The sequence below is a fragment of the Giraffa tippelskirchi genome, chromosome 8 (assembly GCF_054371585.1).
Source record: "Giraffa tippelskirchi isolate mGirTip1 chromosome 8, T2T-mGirTip1v1.2.pri, whole genome shotgun sequence".
NCBI lineage: Eukaryota > Metazoa > Chordata > Mammalia > Artiodactyla > Giraffidae > Giraffa > Giraffa tippelskirchi.
Window position 1 is genome coordinate 48,844,235 of NC_137282.1, and position 27,476 is coordinate 48,871,710.

General features: G+C 46.5%; 1 protein-coding gene and 1 long non-coding RNA gene across 3 annotated transcripts in view; one reads left to right on the forward strand and one right to left on the reverse strand.

Moving 5' to 3' along the window:
* Nucleotides 1-5,636: 5,636 nt before the first annotated feature.
* Nucleotides 5,637-6,723, reverse strand: LOC145517032 (uncharacterized). The gene is made up of 2 exons (XR_014061941.1): nucleotides 6,136-6,723; nucleotides 5,637-5,860 (listed from the first exon to the last, which is right to left on the reverse strand). It is a non-coding gene; the product is annotated as an uncharacterized LOC145517032 (long non-coding RNA).
* Nucleotides 6,724-6,850: 127 nt separating this feature from the next.
* Nucleotides 6,851-27,476, forward strand: part of RETREG1 (reticulophagy regulator 1) — a 156,299-nt gene continuing 135,673 nt past the window's right edge. For both annotated transcript variants that reach the window (XM_081519320.1, XM_081519321.1), the window contains exon 1: nucleotides 6,851-7,233. In XM_081519320.1, the coding sequence (XP_081375446.1) occupies nucleotides 6,917-7,233 (317 nt within the window). In that variant the 5' untranslated portion in view covers nucleotides 6,851-6,916. The remainder of the gene's footprint in view (nucleotides 7,234-27,476) is intronic.

Below are 27,476 nucleotides of genomic sequence, written 5' to 3' on the forward strand. Positions count from 1 at the left end.
CCAGACTCAAAACTCACCCCAGGATTTCTTGCCTTGGAGACTGTATGTTACTGTGGTTGACAAGGCAGTCATAAAAGTTTCCTCTTTTGCTGGAGTGGGGGTTTCTCTTTGTGATCTCCCCTTTTCCTCTCCAACAGGGCTTGTAAGGAATCAGTCCCACATAGGATGGGTTAACTCAAAAGAAATGTTGGAGCCAGGGAGTTCTCTGGGACCCACAGCGGGGAGCGGGGGGTGGGAACATTCCCAAATAAGGAGTTTCTTCCCTCCAACTCTGTCCCTTCGCTTCTTTACAGGGCAAAAGTAATAACCAATTTGGGGCTTCCTGGGTGGCACTACTGGTGAAGAACTCATCCACTAATGCAGGAGATGAAAGAGACATGGGTTTGATCCCTGCGTCGGGAAGATCCCCTGGAGGAGGGCATGTCAGTCTGCTCCAGTATTCTTGCCTGGAGAATCCCATGGACAGAGGAGCCTGGTGGGCTATAGTTCATAGGGTCATAAAGAGTCAGACATGACTAAAGTGACTTAGCTGGAGAAGGAAATGGCAACCCACTCCAGTAATCTTGCCTGGAGAATTCCATGGACAGAGGAGTCTGGCAGGCTACAGTCCGTGAGTTTTCAAAGAGTTAGGCATGACTGAGCAACTATCACTATCACTCAAAGTGACTTAGCACACATGCATGCGAGAACCACTTCATCAGTGGGAGAAAAAATGGTCTGTAGGTCCACTGGATGCAGAGGTTGGCAGAGTTTGGGAAATCCAGCTGTCCAGAACATGGGGAGTGTGAGAGCCTGTGGGTAGCTGGCTTTGGAAGCGGAGGCCCCTGAGTCTGTGCAACCTTAAGTTCACATGCATCTTCTCCTTGGAGAAAAGAGAAAGGCTTTCAGTCCCAGCCTGGCCCTTGTCCATGCAACCCAGAGGAAGCTCCCAAGGCCATTTTGGGGGACCTGATTTAGAGCAGGGGTGGGACGAGAGTGAGCATGCAATGGGGGAGACAGAGGCCATCAATTTTCAATAAATTGGTCTCCAAGCCAATATAGTATACTGTGGATGCATGCTCAGTCATTTCAGTCGTGTCTGACTCTTTGTGACCCCATGCACTGTAGCCTGCCAGGCTTCTCTGTCCATGGGATTCTCCAGGCAAGAATACTGGAGTGGGTTGCCATGCCCTTCTCCAGGGGATCTTCCTGACCAGAGATCGAACCCGTGTCTCCTGCATCTCCTGCGTTGCAGGGGGATTCTTTACAACTCAGCCACCGGGGAAGCCCCTGTAGTATACTATGAACTATATTAAATGCAATCTCCAAGTTCCTTTGATGTCTCAGAGGGCACTTGAGTCTTGTAAAGCCTAAGGGTCCCCATGAACAGCCCTGGCTGGGCCCCTCCACGCCCGGGTTTCGGAAGATGCAGGTGACACAGCCTGATTGCACGTGCTCGGCAGTGCCTGGACCACTATGCCAACCCAAAAAGTCACCAGGTTTTGTGCCCGATTTCTAATGAACTAAAATTAGTAAGAGGTGACAAACCAAATACAGACTTTGAAGGGATATCCGTGGGATGTAACACTTGTAGTGATTCCATGACATTCCACCACTCTAATTTTAGCTTCGAGAATACCCCTCGAGACTGAAGGCCTGATTTGGAGACCTGCATTTAGAGACAATAATATTCGTGGTTTTGCTTTGATGATGGATGTCCAGCTGGAATTTCTGGGGTCTCAGGAGACTGGAATTCTGAGTCTATTGGTTCTGCAGTAAAAGCAAAGAAAAAGACAATAAAAAAGAAACTCACAGATTTCAGGAATCCTCTTTTGCTCACAGAATTGGGTCTAAACTTGGCAAATGATACTCAAAACTCCCCTCCGTTGAGCTGTCTGTCGGAAAGTCTCATCGCATTTTCTGTTGCACTCAACCTGATCTGGCCTGTGAGCTCACACCAACCTCGCCCCTCTGCCAAGTTCTCATACAGGCTGCTTCCTACCTCTGATCTGGCTCTTGTTCAGAACCCCTGGTGCTCTCCGAGCTACAGATCCCGGTGCCTACCTGCTACCTGGCTTTTCCAAAGATGTTCCAAACCTGCCCTTCCTCGTCTCCCCTGTCTTAGTGAAAAAAATCTGTCCCAGAGTCTCTGCCAGGCTCTGTATAATCCATTGCCCCAGATACTTTTCTGCAACACCAGGCCACTTGACTCTCCTGCTGGAAGCCCACCTAAGGTCCCAAAGCTCAGACTTCTTAGCAGTCCATTGGAGGAGACAGTAATTTCCACCCCCCACCGCCAGAATCCTAAGAGTTGATTGTTGTTGGTATCTAGTCCCTAGGCTGTGTCCTTCCACAGAGGCCTTTATGGAGCTCAGTCACACTGACCACCCAAATGGTCTCAACACCACACCTGTCTCTCACGGCTGTGTCCTTGGGACCGTTTCCGCTGTGGGAACAGTGGGCAGAACATACATTCCAGGACAGAGGAGGGGATGCGGCGCCTCCAATTGCCTGGGTCCAGTTTGAGAGTCAATTAGAGGTCATGTCCTCTTGGTGAACTCCTTCAATAGGACCAGAAGGGTGGCCGGTCCGCTGAGCTGAGTGTAACTGCTGGGCCTGTGGGAAGGGGTTGGCGGTTAATGTTCTGAAATCACTGTTGCTGATGATGTCTGTGTTGAAGTGTGTGCCTGTGGGTGGATAAAATTGTACCTTTTCAGGATATACACTCTTGCAGTGTGACCTCAGGTCCCTTCAATAAACCCTCCTGAAGACTTGCAAAAGCTCTTTTGTATATTATTAAGGAATGATACCTAACACTGAGTACCCCAGCTTGATGTGGTTGGCCACCATGCTAGAGTTCATTTCTGGTAAGCACCCTCCTTACAGAATGCTTGTCAAACTTAGGTTATTCTGGTTTGGATATTCCAGTTCTTATAAGCACAACAGTCGACCCCGAACAGAAAGCCAATTCCTTTTGTGACTTGGGCCTTGGAAACCAGGCACAACCTTCCTTTCCATTCCCTTTGTTGTTGCTGTTGTGGTGTGGTGTTTCTATTTCTCTCTGCTCAGTGTGAACGCTTAGGCTCTCTTGCTGTTGTTGTTCAGTCACTCAGTCGTGTCTGACTCTTTGCGCCCCATGGACTGCAGCACGCCAAGCTTCCCTGTCCTTCACTATCTCCCCGAGTTTGCTCAAATTCACGTCCATTGAGTCGGTAGTGCTATCTAACCATCTCATCCTCTGCCGCCCTTTTCTCCTTTTGCCTTCAATCTTTCCCAGCCTCAGGGTCTTTTTCAATGAGTTGGCTCTTCACATTAGGTGGCCAGTGTATTGGAGCTTCACAAAATTAACATAGCTTAACAAAATTATCAGCACACAAAGATCTATCTGCCAGACCAATACAACACAACATGGATACACGGCTCCTTCCTTTAAGGACCTAGGAGTCTAGCACGAAACATTTTAGGAGGCATTTCCCTCTTGTCCTAAGGCTTTAGCTTGAGATTGCCTATGTGGCCTCCTAGAGTAGGAATTAATTATTCATTGCTTTTCTCTCCTATTACAAGCTTTTTAGCTACTTTTGGAAGAGAAAGGCAAGTGACCTCTTTTAAGAGTTCTTGTGTGTATTTTGGCTTTCTTTGCCTGGCTGGTTATTTTCTAAACTGTCACTTAGATTCAGTAGCTACAACTGTTTTCTTTCTCTTGCTCTCTTCTTTTTTTCCCTTTGACATATCCCCAAGTCTCCTTGTTTTCCTTGGATTTATATTTTCAAATTGTCTACCTCATTAGTGTGAATCCCTCTGTTCCCAGTACATGGTGATGCAAAATTCAGAAGAGAATCTTCAACGATAAGGTTACTCACAGGAGTTTTAAATGTGACATGTTGTAGAGATGAGGGGACAAGGTTTATTTTAAGCATCATCAGTATTATTTTGATGCAGTCTTAGCACTGAATACATTATTTACACATCGCAAATTTAATTAGACAAAACAGCCAGTAGTACCCAGTTATGTGTCTAGGCCAGCACCTACTCCTGTGACATTATTTGCTGGTAATCATTAGAGGTCAGAAGTGAAAAAGACAGATGAGAGCACTTACTCCAGATTTTTGTGCAAAACAGTTTGTGTTGCATTTTAAGAGAGAAGGAAAGATTTCAGGAGCTGTGAGGAGGGAGCTTTATCAATAAGTGGAGGTAAGTGTTGCAACCCACATGTAGCAACTGAAGTTGAGCTTTTATGCGTCTTGGCTGTCAACAGCTTTTACTACTTCAGCATATCCTGATGACAGTAATTAAATTCCAGGGAGAAGAAGAATGTGTAGGATCTTGCAGACATGTTTCTAAAAGCACATCACGCTGGTTTGGAAAACGGGGATATCAGGTTTCTCAGTTCCTCCCTCCAGTTGTGGAGTCTAGGGCACCCCTTGGGCTGTCTCAGTCCTTTGCTAAGCAAAGGCCAGATGACACAATAAAGCATCCTTTATCTTTCAAAAGCTCCTGCACCAATGCTAAAAGAGGGCACAACGCACAGGGAAAAATTGTTGTTGTTGTTTAGTCGTTAAGTAGTATCTGACTCTTTTGTGACCTCATGCCCCACCAGGATCCTCTGTCCATGGGATTCTCCAGGCAAGAATACTGGAGCGGGTTGCCATTGCCTTCTCCAGGGTGTCTTCCCCACCCAGGTGTCCAACCTATGTCTTTTGCATTGGCAGGTGGATTCTTTACCACTAAGCCACCAGGGAAGCCCCAGGGAAAGACTGTTTTTGCTTTTGTGGTAAAAACACCAGAATTGTTTCCATATTGCTTTTTCATGCCTCCCTGGCTACTGTATTGGGTTGTCATGAATCTGTTCACAGACAAGTCAGAAACATGAAACCCTGCGTTGCCGGCAGGTCAAAAACCAAACTTGCTTCCACCAGTGGATCAATTAAGGCGATCTGCTGCAGATACACATAAGGAAACATGACCTCCACCTGCAAGTCCACAACTTCACTTGTGTTGATCTCCGGACAGACATGATTGCCTCCTCTACCCTACCCTATCCTGCCTTTACTGCCCAGTTCAATTCAGTTCAGTCAGTCAGTTATGTCTGACTCTTTGTGATCCCATGGACTGAAGCATGCCAGGCTTCCCTGTCCATCACCAACTCCCAGAGCCTACTCAAATTCATGTCTATCGCGTTGGTGATGCCATCCAACCATCTCATCCTCTGTCGTCCCCTTTTCCTCCTGCCTTCAATCTTTCCCAGCATAAGGGTCTTTTCCAATGAGATGGTTCTTCACATCAGGCGGCCAAAGCATTGGAGATTCAGCTTCAGCATCAGTCCTTCCAATGAATATTCCTTTACTGCCCTCCTGCTTACAATTCAGGACAGACACCCTCTATTTCAAAAAGCTCCTGGAAACTTGACTCTTCCACTTGTCCCTAATTTTGGACACATGACTGAAGTAAGGACTCTTAGCCCTGAGTGATTATTTCTATCACAGCAGTGATCACAATTGTCACTGGCCCTTCCTTGGACTGTGAGCTTCCTGTGGGTGGAAGCCATACCCACAGAGCTGAGCAAGGGGTTGGGTACATAGTAGGTGCTCAATAAACCTCTGAGTAAATTAGACATACACTCTTTTGAGGTATAACATACATACAGGAAACTGCATACATTTGCCATGTACATCAGTGAATTTCTTTGTATGTGTACACCGAGGTATAAACATATATAATGACCCCCAGATGAACACTCTAGAACATTCTCCAGAGGCTCCCTGGAAACAACAGGCTTTAACAGCTCTGAGAATGAGCCCCATCCATCCTGTGAAAGAAGTTGGTTGCCGGTAGTAAACTCCAAGAGGATATAAGATGCTCTGATTCATCAAGGTAGAATGCTCTGCAAAGGGAAGGAACATTTTATTCTAGAGAAAAGTGACAATGGGGGTGAAGGAAGAGAATATTTAAAAAATGCAAATAGGGAAAAGTGAACATAAAAGTTTAACTTTCTCCGCCGCCCCCCCCCGCCCCCCCCCCCCCCCCGCCCCTGCAATCACTCAGAAGCACCAGGTCCAGTGAGGCCAGGCCTGAGAGATCTCAGAACTTCCGGTCACCCCCTCACAGCACCTGACCCTTGTCCTGATGCCTGCTGTGACACAGTGACTCTGGCCAAACCTGTGTAACAAACCCAAGCGGTTCTGCGTCTCAGCTCCCGGCTCATCTGTGCCCTCCATAGACCAGGGTGCATTTTGGAGCCAGATGACTTTGTCCACAAGTCGGAGAGAGGAAGCCCCCTGCCCCGACGCAGTGGCCTGGCAGTTCCTCATTTGTAAAACCAGAGGGCCACATGCTTCTGAATGGACCCCAGATGTTTTGCCCTCGCCCGCCCCCCGCCCCCACCCCAGCCCTTTCCTTTCTCAATGCAGCCTTTAAATCATCACGTTATTCTTACAGTCCTGAAGATTTCTGCTATGGGGGTGCAATCTGTCCCTGCAAGGGCAATCGGTGGGGTGGGAATGGGAAGCTACTGGGGGCTGAAACGCGCTGCCAGGATCAGGGGCGCCCCGTTATGCCCTCTAAGGCTGCAGGATAGGCGATCGGAGGCCCTGGCCGGAGAAAGTGAGGACGGCCAATTGCTTCCGCCCGTGGCCCGGAGACCCTTTTAGATAAGCGGGCGGGCGGCGGCTGGGAGGGGAAAAGGGGATCACGCTCCGGCGGCCCCGCGCGAGGGCCTCCGCTTCCCCGGGGACGCCGCCCGGCCCCGCCCCGCCCCGCGCCAACCCAGCCGCACCCACTTCCCCCGGGAGGCGCCCCGCCGCGGCCGACGCTGACGTCACAAGGCACCCAGCCGCCGGCGCCCCGCGGTGCGCGCCCCGCGCGGGGACCCGCCGCCCTCTCGGCGCGACACCCAGGCGCGCGCGCGCGCCCGCGCCCGTCCCCGCCCGCGCCGCCGAAGATGGCGAGCCCGGCGCCCCCGGAGCCCGCCGAGCAGGCATCCCCAGCTCCCGCCGCCGCCCCGCAAGCGCCGCCGCCGCCGCAGCCGCCGCCCCGGGCTCCCCCGGAGGAGCCGGAGGGGGCCGCGCCCCCTGAGGAAGGGGCGGCGGCGGGCGCGGGCCGGCAGGTGGAGGAGGCCGCGGGCGGGGTGGCCGCCGCGGTGACCTGGCTGCTGGGGGAGCCGGCGCTGTGGCTGGGCAGCCGCGCCGACGAGCTCCTGAGCTGGAAAAGGCCGCTGCGCAGCCTGCTCGCCTTCGTCGGGGCCAACCTGGTGTTCTGGTGAGAACTCGGGATGGGTGGGGAGGGGGCCGGGGGTTGGGGGGCCGGGCAGGTGACCTTGGGGCGCCCGGGAGCGGACGGAGGGCGCGCCTGAGGCCCGATATGGGGGGGTGTGGGGGGCGGCGCACGGCGGACCCTGCGGAGGAAGGTGTCAGCCCTGGCCCACTTTCGCGGCCACCTTTCCCCGCACAGGTCGACACACTCCCCCAACTTTCCTCCAGACGCACCTTCCCCTGTAAGCAGCTGTCATCTTCCGTGGGGGTAGCCCAGCCTCGCGGGCGGGACGATGGGCTGACCCCGCACGCACCTGGACCGGCAGGTGTGCCCCGAGCGCACTTGACCTTTGGCTTTCTGAAACTCGCAGGTCGTGACCTGCTCGCCCAAAGCCCGCCGGACCACACGCACTTGAGCCTGTGTTCGTTCTTGCACCCAGAGAGGGCATATCTGGACCAGCTTGGGCACACGCTCAAGACTGAGCCATCGCCATCAGCCAGCCGAGACGGGCACCGAGTGATTTGTTTTTCCATCCCACCGGGCGGGTTGGGTGTACTGTCTTTACTCCCCGAGGACAAAACAGGAGGCAGACAGGTGGATTATGAACATCACCCCGCCCCCCAGGTGTGCATAGTGTAGAAAACAGTCTAATTTTTGGCTGAAGAATAAAGAAACTACCCAGGAATGTTCTCTGAAAAGCCCCTGATCAACAGGTTTGTCTCTTCCAAAAGCGCCCTTCGCCCTCAAGACGGGGAAATGTCTGGCTCCTTCACGGAAGCCCCTGCCTGCTCATCTGTTACCAGTCTAATGGGGGTGGAGAAAAAGCTTCTTTGTTTGCACCTGTGTTCTCATAACAAGCATGACCGACACCGTGCAGAATAAGCAGAGCTTCGGTGACCCATACCTGTCACAGGACATTGATTTCTTAACCTTAATAAAGTTAGGAAATAAATAAACGAACAAAACATACACAACCTGCCACTTCCTTAGTTAGCTCGTTTAACCATAATGTTTTTCTGCAGATCTATGCCAGACTGATCTTGTCTTGAAACAAACTGTTTCTTAATAGAGCCCCCAAGTGTGAATTAACCTTACTTTGGGTCTCTTAGCTGTCATTGTTTCTAGAGCTTATTCTGTATTTCTCTAACCTGTTATGAAGTGACAGTGAGCACTCAAAATCAGGAAGATATATGTATGATGCTAAATTGGGCAACCATAGTCATAGGGCTGGATCTCTCTCATTTTACCAAGGAGGGACATGTTTTTAAAATTCTTACTTTTAAACTTTATTTATTAAAAAAATAGCTAATAGCCTCAGAGTTCAAATGTTTAAGGTACAAAAAGTTAAACACTCTGTAAATGTCTTTCGCATGCCTCTCTGTGGCTGCCCACTTTCCTACCAGAAGCAACCAGTGTTGCCAGCTTCCTGTGTATCTTTCCAGATAGTGCATACTTCAACAAATACAAAATATTCTCTGCAAATTGTGGACTTCTATCTGGGCTGTTTTTCTTCTTAGTGCACTTTGGCAATCACTTTCTTGTGATAGGCTGAATCCCACTGTATGGATGTCACAAATTAACCTGTCTCTTACTGACAGAATAAGATTGTTTGCAAACTTTTGCTATGACAGCATTATAACTATGGATCTGAACATGCATTATTTTGCATGTAAGCAAGTTTTGCTGTAGGAGGAAGTGCCAGAAGTGGAACTGTTGGGTCAGAGGGGATGCGCCCTTGTAGTTTTGATGGCTGTCATTGTATTATTTTACTTCCTTGGAGTGTTACCAATTTATGTTCCTACCAACAATGCATGTGACTGCCTATTTCTTTTTATACCCTTGCCAACAGCATTTTATCAAACATTTTCATTTGTAAATCTGATAGGTAAAAAAGGCTATCCAATATGGTTTTATGGTTTTGCATTTCTCTGACCTTGAGCATTTTTTATTATGTTCAGGAACCATTATAATTATCTTTTCTACACATTATCTATTTACAGAAAACTTTTATCCATATTTTTAATTGAGTCATTGGGCTTTTCCTATTGAGTTGTTAGAACTCCTTTTATATTAAGAACTTTAGCCTAATTTCTGTAACGTGAGTTGCAAACATTTTTTTCTGTGATGTATTCTTAATAACATCTATTGAAAATAATAATTTTTGCATTAAGTAATTGAAAGGCGTATTTAATTTTATTTGGGAATGATGTCTTCCATCCATATATTTTTTAATAAGTATGATAGCAAGGCAAACAATGACTATCGCTTTTCTGTTTATCTGTTTTATTTCTCCTTTTTGGAGATTTTACAATCCTGTGTGTATATTTTCATGGACAGAAAAATGACTGTCCTGCTTTTTAAATTTGAAGTACTTGTTAATTGGAATTTCTGACCCATTTATTAATTTCATTAAAATGTTGTAGCTTTCCCCATTGTTGCTCCTAGGTTAAAATATTCTTTCAAGGACTTTGTTTTCTCTAAATAGTGTACCTCTTATCAAGTTATCTTAAATTATGTGGCACTGACATTCTGTGTCCCAAGAACTCTAAAACTCTGTATTTTTATGCTTACTAATGTTTTATTTATAATAGTGAAAATCGAATAAAACTTAAATGAGAAAACATAAGATTGGTTTCATAAACTGAAGTACTATGGCTAAAGAGATCATGTAGTTAGCAAAGTGTAATTAAGTATATTGCATAACATAAGGCTCTGTGTTTGTTTTTTTAGTAAAAAATCAGTGTTAGAAGCATGAAGAACCCAAATTTGTCTGAAGCAATCATGATTTCACTTTCACTGATGTTATTTTTGCGAAAATTAACTTTTTAACTACATGTTTTTGACTGTTTAGTACCTAGTACCAGCAGTAGCTCTCAGGATTTTGAGTTTGAGTTTAAAAGCTCTAACATTTATTATCTGCCCATTTTTTGCAAGATTTTAGTGCTGTGCATTGAAAGGACAAAAGCTGACACAGGGCCATGACAATATGGGTATAACTCAAGGCCAAACGGTATGAGTGTGGTTGAAGAGTCAGAGAAGGAATCATTCATTTTGATGCAGCTTTTTTTTGGGTGGGTAGCATGCTGGATAGATGAGACTGTGGGGTCTTCTTAAGGAGACCATGCTTGAATCAGATTTTGACGGACAAGAATGATTTGGGTAGATCTAGTGCATGGTGGCGGAGAAGGCGATGGCACCCCACTCCAGTACTCTTGCCTGGAAAATCCCAGGGATGGAGGAGCCTGGTGGGCTGCCATCTATGGGGTCCCACAGAGTCGGACACGACTGAAGCAACTTAGCAGCAGCAGCAGCAGCAGCAGCAGTGCATGGTGGACAACACTTCAGGCCTAAGGAATTGTACTTAATGTTTCCACCAATATATTCAACTGATGCAGCGCCACATGAGGTGGTGGAGAAAAGTAGGGGAGATGAGACTGGCTAGGTGTTTTGGAGTGGTTTCCTTGAGTGTCATACTTCATGTTTGGATCTGTTTTTTCTATAGGCAATGGAGACCCAAAAATGCCTTGTATAAGTGCCCAAGAATATTTTAGTGGGCAGGTAAATTGTGGTTTATTCATTTATTCTTACCATAAAATTCTTTCCATAGAGCAATAAAAATAAACTAGAGCTATAGACAACAACATAGATGAATTTTACAAATGCAATTTGGGGGAGGAAAAGCACCTTTAATAGTATGTACAGAATGATTCAGTTTTTTGAAAGTTTTAAGATGTCCAAGCCTGAACAGTATTGATTAGGGATATATAGATAAAAGACATTCTTATCTGTAAAATCAAGAGTAGAGGGAGAAGGTTTGATCACAGAAGGCACATGGAAGGTTCTGGAGTGTAGGCTGTGTTCGGTTTTTTGACTTCAGTGGTGGTAGTTACCTGATGTTCAAGTTATTATCATTTTAAAACTGTGGTTGTGTGTGCACATTCTTATCTTTGATGTATTTTTGAAAAATACTAAACTCCTAAATAATGCTTTAAACAATTGTTATTTACTCAGAGCTCAGAGGAGTTTAGTAAAATGCAGACCATATAGTTCCTGTCTCAAGAAGCAGGGTTTCCACAACCTGAAATAGACTGGGCAACAGTCCAGTAGCCATAGGCTTGGGTCTCTCTCACTTTACCAATGAGGGACATGTTTATGAATTCTTTTTCTTATCTTAAATGTTATGTATTTAAAAATGGCTAATACTGCCTCATAGTTCAAAAGTTTAAAAGTATGAAATTAGATCTCTTTCCCACGCCTGTCCTTGACTGCCTGTTTCCTCCCAGAGGCAACCAGTGACACCAGTGTTATGTACACCATCAAATAGAATGAACCCAGTGAAACAGAAAATGCCCCATTTGCTTTTGTTTTTAAAGAAATAACTTCTTGCAGTGTACTGTCAATAAAAACACACATTCTAAGGGAACAGCCAAGTGTAAACACCTGTAGAATCGAAATGGCAATCAAGATCTAGAACTTTCCACCTCTCTTAAAGGTTACTTTGAGTTCCTTTCCCATCCACGCCCACCCCAGGGATTGATCTGTTTTCTCTCACTGTAGATTAGATTTGTCTTCCCTAAAGTTTCTTGTGAATGATACCTTATAATACGATGTCTTTTGTGCCTGGCTCTGCTTACCCAGCGCAAAGCTTTGAGATTCACCCCTATTGTGTTTATCAGTGATTGTTTCTCGTTTTTGGTGACTAGTCTGCCTCTTCAGGGACTTCCTGGGGGGCTCAGTGGTAAAGAATCCACCTGTCAATGTAGGAGACACAGGAGTCTTGGGTTTGATCTCTGGGTTGGGAAGAGCCCCTGGAGGAGGAAATGGCAACCTATTCCAGTATTCCTGCCTGAAGAATCCCGCGGACAGAGGAGCCTGGTGGGCTACAGTCCATGGAGTTGCACAGAGTCGGACAGGACTGAGTGACTGAGCATTGCACAGCAGTGCTGCTTCAGGGATATACCACAATTTGTTTATCCATTTGCCAGTTGATGTTCTTTTGTACGTGAAGCTATTGAAAAAAATTCAGGCACAAATCTTTGCATGAAATGTCTGGTTTTGGTGAAAGGAGTGACAAGCCCTCGCAGTGCTCTGTGTGGCCATATGGTGATTGCCTTGGATAGCAAGGGCTGGAGGAGAAGGTCCCTCTTCTTGTGCTCCCTGATGGTCATGATACTGAAATTGAGTGCCACACGATGCCGCCTAGAAAGCTGCTCTGATGTGATTTAGTCTTGAACCCGCAGTTGGAGACCATGCATGCAGAGAAGTCAGAGCATCTGACACTGCATGATAACAGCACCCTCCACGTATACAGTTAGTTCAACTGCAAGAAAGTGATTAGCCTGAGGTGATGACACAAGGGTGTGCCTGGCAGGAGACCTTGAGTCCTCTGACTTTGCCATGTCTCAGACAGGGCACCTGTGCAGTCTGGAATGCCCAGGACCCACTGGGAGTCCTTGGAGGCCCGTCCTCTAGAGTTGGTTTGGAAGGTTGCAGAATCTAACTCTCACTTGATGTCAAGAGCCCCTCTATGCCATCACTGATGGGTTGGGCCAGCTGATGTCAGAGTAGTGCCCCTCAGAGAACCAGCAGCCACCAGCATCATCATGGCCATCTTTGGGGTGCTTGTAGAGATGCAGATCATGGGCTCCACCCCATTCCTTGAACCAGAATCCCTGGAGGTGGAGCCAGAACATCTGAGTTTTCGGCAGCTCCCCAGGTGACTCAAGTTTAAGAATCACTGCATTTGAGCGCTCTCTGGGATCATGAACTCTTCTCCATAAGGCAGCATTTCCATTGCTGGACAACTCTTGACTAGCAACTATTTTTCTAATACTGAGTTAGACTCACCTCTTTGTTACCTCTCCAGCTGCCCAAGATCTGGGATCCCTCCCCACAACAGTCCTTTGTCTGTTTCAAGATTTGTTCTGTTCTCCATTTCTGCTGAGTCTCTTTTCCCCAGGTGAGAAATCCTGGGCTCCTTCCACTCACCAGGCTCTTCTGAACATGCTTCAGTTTATCCATATTCCTCCTCAAATGCAGCATTCTGAGATGGTCTGAACAGTGTGGATTTTCCTCCATACTCCTGGACAGCATCCTTCTGTTCACATGGCCTGAAATAGAAATTCTTTGTTCTACTTGATAGTAACTCCTTTGACAGCCACTGCTATTAATGATTGCTGCTCTCCTCAAACTATGCCTGTATATATAACTGTAGAAGCAGGTAGAGTTTGTCAAACTACAAATATTAAAATGATTAAAGATGCTCACAGTTAGCACCTCATTTAAATCTTGCAGCAACCACAGAAGCAGGTATTGTTCCCTTTTTACACAAGAGGAAACAGGCCCATAGAAGTTAATTGAATTATTAAAGATGACTTTAACCTTGAGAAACCTGTATGCAGGTCAGGAAGCAACAGTTAGAACTGCACATGGAACAACAGACTGGTTCCAAATAGGAAAAGGAGTATGCCAAGGCTGTATATTGTCACCTGAGTACATCATGAGAAACGCTGGGCTGGAAGAAGCACAAGCTGGAATCAAGATTCCCGGGAGAAATATCAATAACCTTAGATATGCAGATGACACCACCCTTATGGCAGCAAGTGAAGAAGAACTAAAAAGCCTCTTGATGAAAGTGAGAGAGGAGAGGGAGAAAGTTGGCTTAAAGCTCAACATTCAGAAAACTAACATCATGGCATCTGGTCCCATCACTTCATGAGAAATAGATGGGGAAACAGTGGAAACAGTGTCAGACTTTATTTTTTGGGGCTCCAAAATCACTGCAGGTGGTGATTACAGCCATGAAATTGAAAGACACTTACTCCTTGGAAGGAAAGTTATGACTAACCTAGATAGCATATTTAAAAGCAGAGACATTACTTTGCCAACAAAGGTCTGTCTAGTCAAGGCTATGATTTTTCCAGTAGTCATGTATGGATGTGAGAGTTGGACTGTGAAGAAAGCTGAGTGCTGAAGAATTGATGCTTTTGAACTGTGGTGTTGGAGAAGACTCTTGAGAGTTCCTTGGACTGCAAGGAGATCCACCCAGTCCATCCTAAAGGAGATGAGTCCTGGGTGTTCATTGGAAGGACTGATGTTGAAGCTGAAACTCCAATACTTTGGCCACCTGATGCGAAGAGTTGACTCATTGGAAAAGACCCTGATGGAAGGATTGGGGGCAGGAGGAGAAGGGGATGACAGAGGATGAGATGGCTGGATGGCATCACCGACTTGATGGACATGAGTTTGGGTAAACTCCGGGAGTTGGTGACGGACAGGGAGGCCTGGTGTGCTGCGGTTCATGGGGTCGCAAAGAGTCGGACACAACTGAATGACTGAACTGAACTGAACTAACCTGTACTGTTCCATAGAAAATTTGCAGTGATGAAAATAGTCTACATTTGTTTTGTCTTGTAGGGTAGCAAATAGCCTGCTGTGGTTATTGAATTTATAGTGTGTGGCTAGTATGACTCAGGAACTGTATTTTAAATTTTCTTGAATTTAAACTTCAATTTAAATAGCCACATGTGGTTAGTGGCTACCATAGTCAATAGCACAGTCCTAACCTGGCTAATGGGCCTAGATCATGAAGCCACGTACTTTCTTTCCTCTTTTTTTTTTTTTTTTTTAAATTCTATCACTCTAAAGAATAATAGAAGACAGATATGGGAGCAAACTGGAGGAGGACATGGCAACCCACTGCAGTATTCTGGTCTGGAGAATCCTCATGGACAGAGGAGCCTGATGGGCTACAGTCCATGGGGTTGCAAAGAGCTGGACACGACTGAGCAACTAAGCACAGCACAGCACACATGGGAACCAACAATCAGGGCTTACGTTTTACAAACGTTACAGAATTTCACTTAATGGTTTCAGCATAGGTGAAAATAATTATGTTGGGAGAGGGTTGCTTCTATATTGAGAGGGATCTTTTTAAGCCTATTAGCAAGTCTGGTTCACACCCCCCACCTTATCTCAGCTCCATCTGGGCATGAGGAGCCATGGAAGAGTGTCTGCTTCAGGCCTGCATGGTGCTGGGCCCAGAGAGTATACCAGAAGTCCCCAGTCTGCACTCAGCTCTGAGAGCTTACTCTCTGCTTTAGGAGATGTGACTGGTTCAGTGAATTGGTTGAAACAATGTACCACACTTCTAAATCGCATGCCACAGTCTCTGGGGCTTTACAGTTTAGGAATAGTGGATAGCAGAAAGGTTTGGAATAGTTGATAAAAGCTTTGTACAATTTACTGTATGTATAGCCTAGCTTTCCTGGTGCTGCTGCTGCTGCTAAGTCACTTCAGTCGTGTCCGACTCTGTGAGACCCCATAGACGGCAGCCCACCAGGCTCCCCTGTCCCTGGGATTCTCCAGGCAAGAATATTGGAGTGGGTTGCCATTTCCTTCTCCAGTGCATGAAAGTGAAAAGTGAAAGTGAAGTCGCTCAGTCGTGTCTGACTCTTCGCGACCCCATGGACTGCAGCCTACGAGGCTCCTCCGTCCATGGGATTTTCCAGGCAAGAGTACTGGAGTGGGCTGCCATTTCTTTCTCCTGGTGGCTTATAAGTAAAAATCCTCCTGCCAGTGCAGGAGACACGGTATCGATAGCTGGGTCAGGAAGATCCCCTGAAGAAGGAAATGGCAACCCATTAAAGTATTCTTGCCTGGGAAATCCCGTGGACAGAGGAGCCTGGTGGATATAGTCCATGGGGTCGCAAAAGAGTCGGACACGACTTAGTGACTAAACAACCACAACAAAATAGGCCTGGAAGAGAAAATGTAACTGTACAAGTCAGGTTAACAGTGAGGGTTTTCTGTGTGGGACAGACCCAGGAGTAAACGGGGGACAAGCGCCGGCTGTCGTCAGTCTGGGAGACTCACCTGCCTCAGGATGAGGATATATATCTGAGAAATTCTTATTCTCAGATACCTGGAACCATCTCGGGGTCTGAAACGCTGTAGATGCTCACAAAGGTTTAGTGAACTGCGCTGAACTAGAGGATATTCCCCTATACTATACTTGTATATGTAACTATATAGGCAGGTGTAGTTTGTCAGACTACAACTATTAAAGTGTTTAAAGATGCTCATGGTTAGCCTGGGTAGGGTGAGAATGGTTTAAGGAAGGTCTTGCAAAATAGAAAATCTTCAGGTCATCGAAAATCGTGGACAATTTTTATATTCAGCAAATGTTTCTTGAGTGGTAGCCTCACGTGCTTATTATTCTTAGACCCAGGGTACCTTTCATGAGTTTCTCTGTAAGGCTGTTCTCTAGATCTCGGTCTTTGAAGACCAGGAGCTGCTGGTGGGAGGTCCTAAGAAAGAGGGCTGTTTTTAACCAGATTAATGTTTATTCTAGAAACCCATCAGGTTTTCTTCTCTAGTGTAATAACCACAAAGCTCATCTTTAGTGATTTCTCAGTTTTATGGTTATGCTTCTTTGGGTAATAACTTTATCTCAGCTGCTTCTCGCTACTCTTTCTCTTCTTGTCCTGCTGTGTGTGAATGTTTTAAAGCTGCCTGATTGATCCAAACGAGTCCAGATAAATGTGTTGTATCATTATCCCTAGCTGCTGGGAATACAGTGATGACTAAGACACATTCCGATCCCTGGTGAGAAGCGCAGGTTAGTAAGCAAGTAATTCTAAGGTTATGCTGTGAGCACTAAATTATCACACATGGGCCAAGAGGGGCCAGTAGGAGGGTCTGGGTCAGACGAGAAGAGAGCCTGGGAGGGTGGAGGAAACCGATAGGAGGAAGGCAGTTTCGAAGGAGCATCTTTGGCAGGAGGGTCAAAGCATGGTGTCCCCGAGGGGCCAGGTCAGCTCGAAGCCGGGCCTGCTAGGATTCCAACCAGCAAGTGCCCTTTCCTGGCCAGCATGAGAGCCTAGTCACCCCAGACAGGGGGACCCTCCTTTCCTCCCAGCCCCACCCTGCCTCCTCCAGCCCCAGCATCACGGCTCAGTCTCTGTGGAGACTCCCTGCCCTGTCCACCTGGTCCCCTGTGGGTCTAGGTCCTCCGATCAGCTCCAGCCTTGGCCAGCGTTGAGTCCAGGCAGCACAGGAAATCCGTTCTCTTCCCAGCGCCTGCCCTTCACTGCCATCAACATCTCTGAGTTTGAATGTCAGCAGCGGGGTTTTAGCTGTTGCCATGTTTACTCCTTCCTTCCATAGAGTCCTCACCGCCTCCCCATGCTGTTCTCCACCCCCTGCTGCTCCCCAGATGCCCGGTGGGTCTTGTGAAGGGCGCCGGCCCTTGTGAGGATGGGGGAAGAGAAAGGGAAGGGTGGAGATCGGGGGGACAGGGACAGCAGGGGCTCAGGGGAAGCCCACGGGGGCTGGACTTAAAGGACACCTCCTCCTCTGACTCCTGAGGACCAGGGGGAAAGGTGGGTGCTCCTGGCGGGCGGGTGGCCGGGGTCCCCTGCCAGTGGTGGCTAATTTCTCTTTGAAGGAAGAGGATGAGCTCCTGAGGTTGAGGAGGCTTAGGGAGGAAGAGACTGACTGTTGATTTCATGGGGAAGGATATCAGGAAACCAGAAACTACTGGGTGGGGGCTGGAAGCATGATTGCATTTTCTTGCCTTTATGTATGTTTGGCCGTTTCTTCAGTGAATGCATTTTTATCAGGGTCATGTATTTTCATCTTTGTCCTCATAGATCAATTAATTTTGAAGGTGCATGTTTCATAGAACAGCACCAAATTTAGTGTTGTGGTCACCTCTGTGCTCTGTGAGCTTAACAGGAAATACTTTAGGGGAAGTTTCCCATTTGCTGAAGAAGCGAGATCGCCTGTGTCTGGTCTTTCCAGACACACATGCTGACAGAAGCGTTCAGCGCGAGTATTTTCAAAGATTCTTTGTTCTCTGCCGATTTCATTTCACTGGGGCAGTAAGTGTCTTTGTCTCGGGCATGAAGGCAGCACTCCCGAAAGGAAAACAGGTGAAGCGAGGTGTGACTGTCTCCCACTCCACATGGCATCTTCTTTTTCTTGCTTAGTTGTTGTGTCCGACTCTTTGCGACCCCGTGGACTGGTGCCCACCAGGCGCCCCTGTCCATGGGATTCTCCAGGCGAGAAGACTGCAGAGGGTTGCCATGCCCTCCTCCGGGGCATCTTCCTGACCCAGGAGTCAAACCCGGCTTTCTTATGTCTCCTGCATCGGCAGGTGTGTTCTTTACCACTAGCGCCATCTGGGAAGCCTGAAGAATGCTATACAGGAAAATAAAATACTCTTTTTCGTCTCTCCTCTCTCTCTTAATTAGATCAATGAATTCCACCAGATTTTTAATAAAATTAGTGCAGTCTGTTGCTCACCTCTTTCCACTTCCAAGTCCTGTTTCTCAGGGAAACTATTGTTAATTTTCTGCTTTTAGCTCTGTTCAGGCTTTTCTAGATAATATGCTTAAAATGCCATTTCTTTTTTCCCCCCCTGCACTTATTTTACATTTACATTAGTATAATTTGGGGGGTATAATTGATGAACGTTATGTTAGTTTCAGGTGTACCCTATATTGATTTGATATAAAGAGTCGGGCACGACTGAGTGACCAACCCTTTCACTTTCTTCACTTTCATTTGCATATATTGCGAAATGATCACTCCAGTGAATCCAACATCCATCACCACATGTGAGTGTGTGCTTAGTTGCTCAGTCGTGTCTGACTCTTTGTGACCCAGTGGACAGTAGCCCACCAGGCTCCTCTGTCCATGGGATTTCCCTGGCAAGAATACTGGAGTGGGTTTCCAGTTCCTTCTCCAGGGGATCTTCCCCACCCAGCGATCAAACCCATGTCTCTGGCACTTCCTGCATTGGCACTGGTAAAGGATTCTTTACCACTGTGCCCCCAGGGAAGCCCCATCACCACGCACAGTTACAAAATTTTTTTCAATGCCATTTCTGGATTTACCAATCCCTGTTTTTCCCTCCCGCCCAATTCACACACACACCGTTGACCTCCTCCCTCTACTAGAACCAGGTCACCGTTTCAGGTTCTGTCTCAACATCAGCGTGGTTCATACGCGAGCTGGAGGAAGATGCCGTGTTCATGGTCCCTTTCTGGTACAACTCTATTTTGCCCTTGCACCTAGCATTTTTTTCTGTTAGATCTTTGCAACTCTCCAGCATTTCTACAAAACTCCTTCTGATAAAAGTCAAGCCTATCAGGCCCACACTTCAGCTTCTCTCTCTCTTTCCCTGGGAGCCCCCTCTCTTGGAGTCCTCACCCCCTACATTGTCCCCTGTGCCTCCTCTCCCCCAGGACATCTGCATCATCACTTCACCTCCACCTCCAGGGTGAGAGCCTCTGCTACTGGCCCGCTGCTGAGAGCAGAGTTGGGACAGTCAGCTGAAATGGGGGAGCCCCTGTTTCTTCTCCTTGAGATTATTCCTGATGGTTTAAGGTTTCCTTGTGTCCGCGCTTTGCCTCTGTCTGTTTTCTCTGTTGCTGCACTTTCTTGGTGGACTCTTCGTCCTGAGAAAGCGCACCATCTACCTCGGAGAGAGGACAGAGGAAACAGCACATTTTGAGAACTTGTGTGCAGAAATGTCTGTATCCCACCCGTCCAGAAGGCTGCTGGTTTGGCTTGGCGTAGAATTCAGAGCCTGGAGTCATCTTTCCTTAGAATTTTGAAGCGCTGCCCTCCTTCCTCACTTGCGTCCAGGGTTGCTTTTCACAGATGGATACCTTTGCAGCACCCCATCTTGGCAGATCGTCTGCAGTTGGTCCACCTGATGGTTTATCATTTCCGGTATTTGGGTAAGGAGTGGGCCTGAGTGCTGTTACTATAGCTCGTGCTTTAGATCTTTGGGGCAAGCATTTCTCTTTGCCCGACTTATTTTCGGGACCCAAAGTGCCCTTGTCTTGTGAAGGCTGCATCTGACTTCGGTGGTCCATTCTCGAGGTGGATGGAATTGAACACGGGCTTCTGTGTACCTACCAGGTTGCTCACGCAGAAATGAGCCTGAGTAACACCTGTTCCCCCACCCCACGCCCACCCTGCTGGTCCCACAGGCTTGGCTGAGTGGTGCCCTGGGGGCGTCAGGCCTGGTACCTGACCTGGCTTTGCGGAAACGTACTGTCCTAGGATAGGCTGGGCCTAACTGAAGTAAAAGGCCGAGAGAATTCATACCTTGACCTTGTTAGCAACAGCGCTCAAAACAGATGGTTCGATAGCATGACTGACTCAATGGACATGAATCTGAGCAAATTCTGGGAGATGGTGAAGGACAGAGGAACCTGATGTGCTTCAGTCCGTCGGGTCACAAAGAATTGGACACAACTTAGTGACTGAACGATGAAAACCCCAGAACAGATGGTTTCCTTACTTGTCACAGACCAGGACGCTTGAGTCCAGAGTCACTGTTCACATTCTGGGTCTGGTGTGGAGCTGAATGCTACGTAGGTGCCGGCTTCTGCCTCGTCTGCTTCCGTAAAGCCTCACGGGTGCTTCTGTGTGTGGGCTTTGCTGACCTGTGTAGCGCTGAATGAAGTGGACATCTGGAGTCGCAGGTTTCAGCCCAAGAGTCATCGAGTAAATCTATTAAAATCAGCTAAGACCCTGAGCGCCCCAGTTCTCTGATGGTACTGACCTGCTTTCGGTATTTCAAACAACTGGGGAAGAGGCATACTTCTACAGTGAAGTTGCAGTTGCTCTGACCTAGTAAACTGTATTATTTATTTCGTTAGTAACTAAAACCTTTCAAAGGCAGGCACCTGTATGATAAAATAAAAGGAAGGCAATCTTTGCTTCAGTTTAATCACCTCATTTTATAGATGAAGAAACTGAGGCTGCAGGCCTCACACAGAGCTGGTGACAATGCAAACCCTCCTCCACTTTTTAAAAATATTTTTTTTGAGTTGATATGTTGTATTTTCAGTTTTATTCAATACATTTTTCTCCCCCCCCCCCTTTTTGTTTGCTTCATGGCATGCGGGATCAGACCCATGCCCCCTTCAGTGGAAGCGTGGAGTCTTCACCACTGGACCGCCGGGGGGAGTCCAACCCAACCCCTTTTGAAAACTGCACACTGCCAAGTGTGGAAGCAGTGAGCGAGGAAACTTAGGAAGGTGGAATCATAAGGTTCCAAGGGCAGAATCGCCCTTCAGATTTTGCAGAGCTGTGTAGAGGCTTTGCTGAGTTGATCCAACCATGTCTTTGGGGGGTCTTGAGCGTCTGCAGTAGGTATATTGATTGACTGGTCTCCCCAAGACTTGCCAGGCCCCTCCAAAGGTCCTTGCTGTGAACTTCAGGCATTTCTTCCAGATTTCACCCTCACTACTTACCTACTGTCACAGGAGCCAGTTCGTAAAAGTCACTTTTGACAAAAGGGGACTTTCTCCTCTCTCAGTAGTCAAGGCTTGTGTTTGACCGGGTCTGCTGGAAACAAGAAGTCTACCGTCCAGGTGATATAGATCCACCTTCTTTCAAGTGATGAGGTAACTCCATCCTGGCAGACCTTTCCGAAGGAGGATTCGTGTCACTTGAATATGCCTTTATTATTCAAAGGAAATATTTTTATACGTTCTTGAATTACAGACGGATAACATTTGCTCAGACACCATCGAGAGCTGTTAAACTCGACAATGTACTCGATAACTTTGTTTTCAAACCCAGCTGAAGGACTTTTTTGTTGGTAATAAAATCTCTTGAAAAAAGAGCTATTGACCTCTTCCCCTCCAGCCTCTCCTGTAGCTGGTACACATAATAAAAAACAAATAAATTATGCGCGCACCCAATATTTTAGAAAGTTCAAAATTTCAAGGGAAATAACAACCAAATAAAAAAAATAAGGATTAAAGCTATTCATTCAAACAGTGAGGTTTAGGGACTGTGGTACACAAGATTGCAGCTGCTACTGATTTGCCCAACCCCAGTCCCCCCAGGGGAGTTTCACTGGTAGTCCGGAGGTAGCCTTGTGGTCTCTTGCCTGGGGCTCTGTTACTCATGAGTTCCATAAAATCCAAATCCATCTTTGTCAATGGAGGAAATGGCTCATAAGCTGGAGGAAGGGATGGTAATGAAATTCCTTCTGCAGCTGAGTTCTTGTCGTTGAATGGATATGTCTTGGACTATTGACTGTAGCTTGGAAAGCTTACTTCATCTAAGTCATCTCTTTAGAATGAATATATATTTTCTTGTCATGCCTGATGAATTTAACTTCCAAATACCTTTGGGATAAGTTCAAAACAACAGCTTGCGTTGTTACGTTGTGTAGGATATCTGAGAGTTATAGCAAGGGACTTTAACCGGTTTATTTTTATAGTTTATGAAAAATATGGTACATATGTGAAACTTCAAACCTTTTTCTTACAAATTACATCCAAATTTTTAAAGATATTTAACAATGATGTTTCTCTTTTCCCTCAAGTTCTAAGTTTCTTAGATTTTAAACTATAATCTGGTGGAAATGGAAAATATGATCTCAGGTTGCTTTTTGGTTTTTTAATTCACTAGTAGGAGCAGCCACTAGTTTTCATTTATCAAAGTGGAAATTGATCATTTCCATTAAAATTTTTCAGTTTTAATAATATCCTGAGTATTTTAGCTCTGATGTTATCGGTGGAATCTCTGCTGTGTGTGGGTTTGCCTGGCGCAGAACGTGGATGTCTTAAGCCTTATGAGCCCCTAATTCACGCCACGCTTGCCACGTGCCTCTGGCATCCAAAACCATGGCTGTTAAAAGAAGAACCATTGTTGGGTATTGTCTTCAGAGTGTCAGAGATGATCTTGGGCTTCTAGTTAGAGCTCCCAGATGTACGGAAAGAAGCCCTGGCTCATACAGCTTTCACGTAAGCCTGACTGCTTAGACTTGAGAGAGATGCTTCTACACCATTCCTCCAGGGATGAGTGTGCCTACATTGGCAAGGGCACCATCCTCTGTGACCTGAACAATCACATCATTGCAGCAGGGCTTTATTCAGCACCGTGGCAAGTTCAGAGGGCGAGACTGACCTCGCATTAGAGAGATACATATTAACCTAGGCCAAAGTCCCAGGGCCATCATGTTATCAGTTGCTTTTCAAAAGGTCTTCCAAAACTCTGCAGAAATATTTATGCTCCTTAGGCAATTACTGTCCCTACCTGCACCCCCGCCACTGCCCCATTTTGGCGAGCCATTACTGTTACAATAGTGTGCTTTAGGGAGTTCATGATTCATGATAACGTTAATTACACACATAATTATTTAATTATGTTAATTGACTCATCCATTCAATAAACACGGAATGAGCCACAATGCAGAAAGGCGTTATTGAGCACCTGCTACCAGCCAGGTGCTGGCCTCATCCAGGGGTGACATTGGTGAACTGGACAGAGCGGGTCCTTCCCTCTTGGAGCTAATGGTTTGGTGTCAGCAAATGATAATCAAGCAAACAAGCAAATGAATGTACAGGTAGGAATCAAGATGAGCCATGAAAGGAATAAACGTTTTTCTGGGAAAGCAGTGGGGTGACAGACATGGTCATAGTCAGCCAAGGAGACTGGTTCTCAGGGCTCTGCTGCTACTGAGCGTGACCACGGGGCAGTGCTTTGACCTAGTGCCTCTACCAAGCTTTTAAAAACGCCTTTTGCCAGAGAACTCCTGTCATCCTTGATCAAAATAGCCAATCCCTTTTGAGAAAGCAGTTTTGACATTCTGATGTAGCTGACTGCGTGGTTGGGGTCATTTTTAAAAGATGTGTTGGGAGGGACTGGTACCTGTTTTCTGGTGGGTGGAGAGAGCTACAGTGTCATCCAGATATCTCACTCCTGGGCATGTATCCGGAGAAAAAATAATTCAAGAAGATAGATGTGCCCCAATGTTCACTGCAGCTCTGTACACAATAGCCAGGACATGGATGCCACCTAAATGTCCACCAGCAGAAGAATGGATAAAGAAGATGTAGGAGAAGGCAATGGCACCCCACTCCAGTACTCTTGCCTGGAAAATCCCATGGACGGAGAAGCCTGGCAGGCTTCAGTCCATGGGGTCGCTAAGAGTCGGACACGACTGAGCGACTTCACTTTCACTTTTCACCTTTGTGCACTGGAGAAGGAAATGGCAACCCACTCCAGTGTTCTTGCCTGGAGAATCCCAGGGACAGGGGAGCCTGGTGGGCTGCCGTCTATGGGGTCGCACAGAGTCAGACACGACTGAGCGACTTCACTTTCACTTTTCACTTTCATGCATTGGAGAAGGAAATGGCAACCCACTCCAGTGTTCTTGCCTGGAGAATCCCAGGGACAGGGGAGCCTGGTGGGCTGCCGTCTATGGGGTCGCACAGAGTCGGACACGACTGAAGTGACTTAGCAGCAGCAGCAGTACATAAATACGATAGACCATTACTCAGACGTAAAAAGAATAATGCCATTTGCAACAACATGGGTGGACCTAGAGATTCTTATACTGGATGAAATGTCAGACAAATATTATGTGATAGTGCTTATATGTGGAATATAAAAAAAAGCTACAAATGAAACCATCCCTGGGTTGGGAAGATCCCCTGTAGGAGGGCATGGCAACCCACTCCCGTATTCTTGCCTGGAGAATCCCGTGGAACGAGGAGTCTGGTGGGCTACAGTCCATAGGATTGCAAAGAATTGGACATGACTGAAGAGACTTAGCATGCAAGCACGAGCTTATCTATAAAACCAAAACAGAGTTACAGATGTAGAAAATAAACTTAGGGTTACCAGGGGGTAAGGAGGAGAGGGATGAATTGGAAGATTGGGATTGGCACCTGTGCACTACTGTATGTAAAGTAGATAACTAATGTGGACATGATGGGGACCTACCGTGTAGCACAGGGCACTCAATACTCTGTGATGGCCTGTATGGGAAACAAATCTAAAAAAGAGTGGTTGTAGGCATTTGTATAGTGGATTCACTTTGCTCTGCACCTGAAACTTCCACAACATTGTAAATTAATTATGCCGCAATAAAATAAAAAAAAATAAAAGACATGTTAAAAACTGACCGAAAGCATCTTTCTGGTGTGTGTGTGTGTGCGCGCGCGCGCACGCATGTGCTGAGTCGTGTCTGACTCTTTGCAGCCCCATGGACTCTAGACCACCATGGCTCCTCTGTCCATGGGATTCTGCAGGCAAGAATAGTGGAGTGGGTTGCCATGCCCTCCTCCAGGGGATCTTCCCGACTCGGGAATCAAACCTGTGTCTCCTGCATTGGGAGGGGGGTTCTTTACCCCTGTGCCACCTGGGAAGCAGTTTTACCTCACATTCACTTCTCATCTGATTGAAATGCCTGCTTATGACTGAAATGTGGATCCTATCCTGTGTCAGGCTCCTGCTGTCCGCTGTTTGTGGTTGCACTGAGGTGTTTTCTCTCACTGTTCGTGTTTAACGTCAGATGTTATACACACAGAGGCGGAGTCGCTCATTTGGAGAGCTTAATGAGAAAATGCTGTCTTTGCTCATTATGTTTGCTTTTACTCTGCTTCCAGGCATTGTTTTTCACGGGCGTTGTCTATATGTTTGGAGAGTTAATTTGGCGCTGGCAATCTCAGGTGGCATTCTCAGGAGGACATGTGTTTTCCGTTGGAGGTTGGTGAGGACTGTGCTCGGGGACGGCTTTGTCTCCCTTGTTTAATTAGAGAGAGTTACACCGCCGCTGGGCAGGTGTGCACAGGAGGGCAGGCCTGTCGGGTGATGCTCCCACCTTCTAGCTCACCCACGGGAGTTTTGAAACTGCGTGTGTTGGAGCAGGTGGCTTGGTTTCTTCCTATAACACTTCCAACCACTGTTTATCTTGTCTTTCTTTTATTGCTCCTTTTGAATAGTCAAAAGCATTAAAACCCAGCATCTCCAGAGATTCTCTTTTTTTGTAACCATTTTTTAAATTGAAGTATAGTTAATTTACAGTGTTGTGTTAGTTTCTCATGTACAGCAAAGTGATTCAGTTACACACACACACATGTGTCTTCTTTTGAGGTTCTTTTCCTCAATGAAAGGGAAAATGTGACAGTGTTAGTTGCTCAGTCATGTCTAATCCTTTGTGATGCCCATGGGCTGTAGCCCTCCAGGCTCCTCTAGCCATGGAATTCTCCAGGCAAGAATTCTGGAGTGGGTAGCCATTCCCTTCTCCAGGGGATCTTCCCGACCCAGGGATCAAACCTGGGTCTCTGCATTGCAGGAGGATTCTTTACAGTTTGAGCCACCATGGAAACCCTTTATAGGTATAGGTTGTTATAAGATGCTGAGTATAGTTGCCTGTGCTATACATTAGGTCCTTGTTGTTTATTTTATATATATCACTGTTTATATGTTAGTTGCAAACCCTGTCTCCCTCCCATCTCCTTTGGTAACCGTAAGTTTGTCTTCTATGTCTGTGAATCTATTTTGTTTTGTAAATATGACCTTTTATATCATTTTTTAAGATTCCACATATAAGGGATAGCATATGATGTTTGTCTTTCTCTGTCTGATTTCACTTTTAGCAAGTCAGGGATGCATTGTCATTCAGGTTATTGTTGCATCTCCCAGGCTCTCAAAGTGAGCTTGACATGGTTGTCTACGACTTCACTACTTCACTTACCCACTAGCTGTGTTTTATTGATGAATTCTTTTCATATTAAGAAGATAAGGCAATGTTCACTGTTCTAGTTTGCCTTCTACTCTTGGGGGTGAGAAAGGATTTTTCTGGTGATGAAATATCAAGTGCTTACCCCAAGGAGGTCATCTCAGAACCAAATTTGTGGCTGTCATTTTGCATCTCAGCTCTTGGTTTGAATTCTCGTGGGCTAAACTTAAATCTGAGTGATCGTTGTTTCTTCATTTTTCCTCTCTCAGTTGCTTTTTGGATTGAGATAGAGTAGAAATAAATGCTCTTGGAGGCAGACAAGTGTATGCGTGTGTGTCTGCTTCTCTCACTGTGTGTGTGTGTGTGTGTGTGAGGCTAAGGAGAAAGGGTTAACTGGAGGTGAATAGCTTCTAGCAAGATGAGCCCAGTTAAAGGACTTAATCTCTCTGAACTTCAGTTTGCTCGTTTGTCAAAAGCAGTAAGGATTACGGAGCCAGCTGCCTCACATTCTCAGTGCTCCAGCCGTGAACTCACTCAGGCCCATGCCCTGGCCTCGTGGCTCTTTTTCAGAATCACAGTTTCCCACTTAAAAATGCTCCATTAAATTGTACGTTACCACTTGTTTGTGCTATATACCAAAAGTTATTTTTTTTCATCATAAGATGTGAAAGAAAACATTAAAATAGTCTTTTAAATAAAAATAACTTCTTAGGGGCTGGAAGCCTGATTTATAGGTTATCCT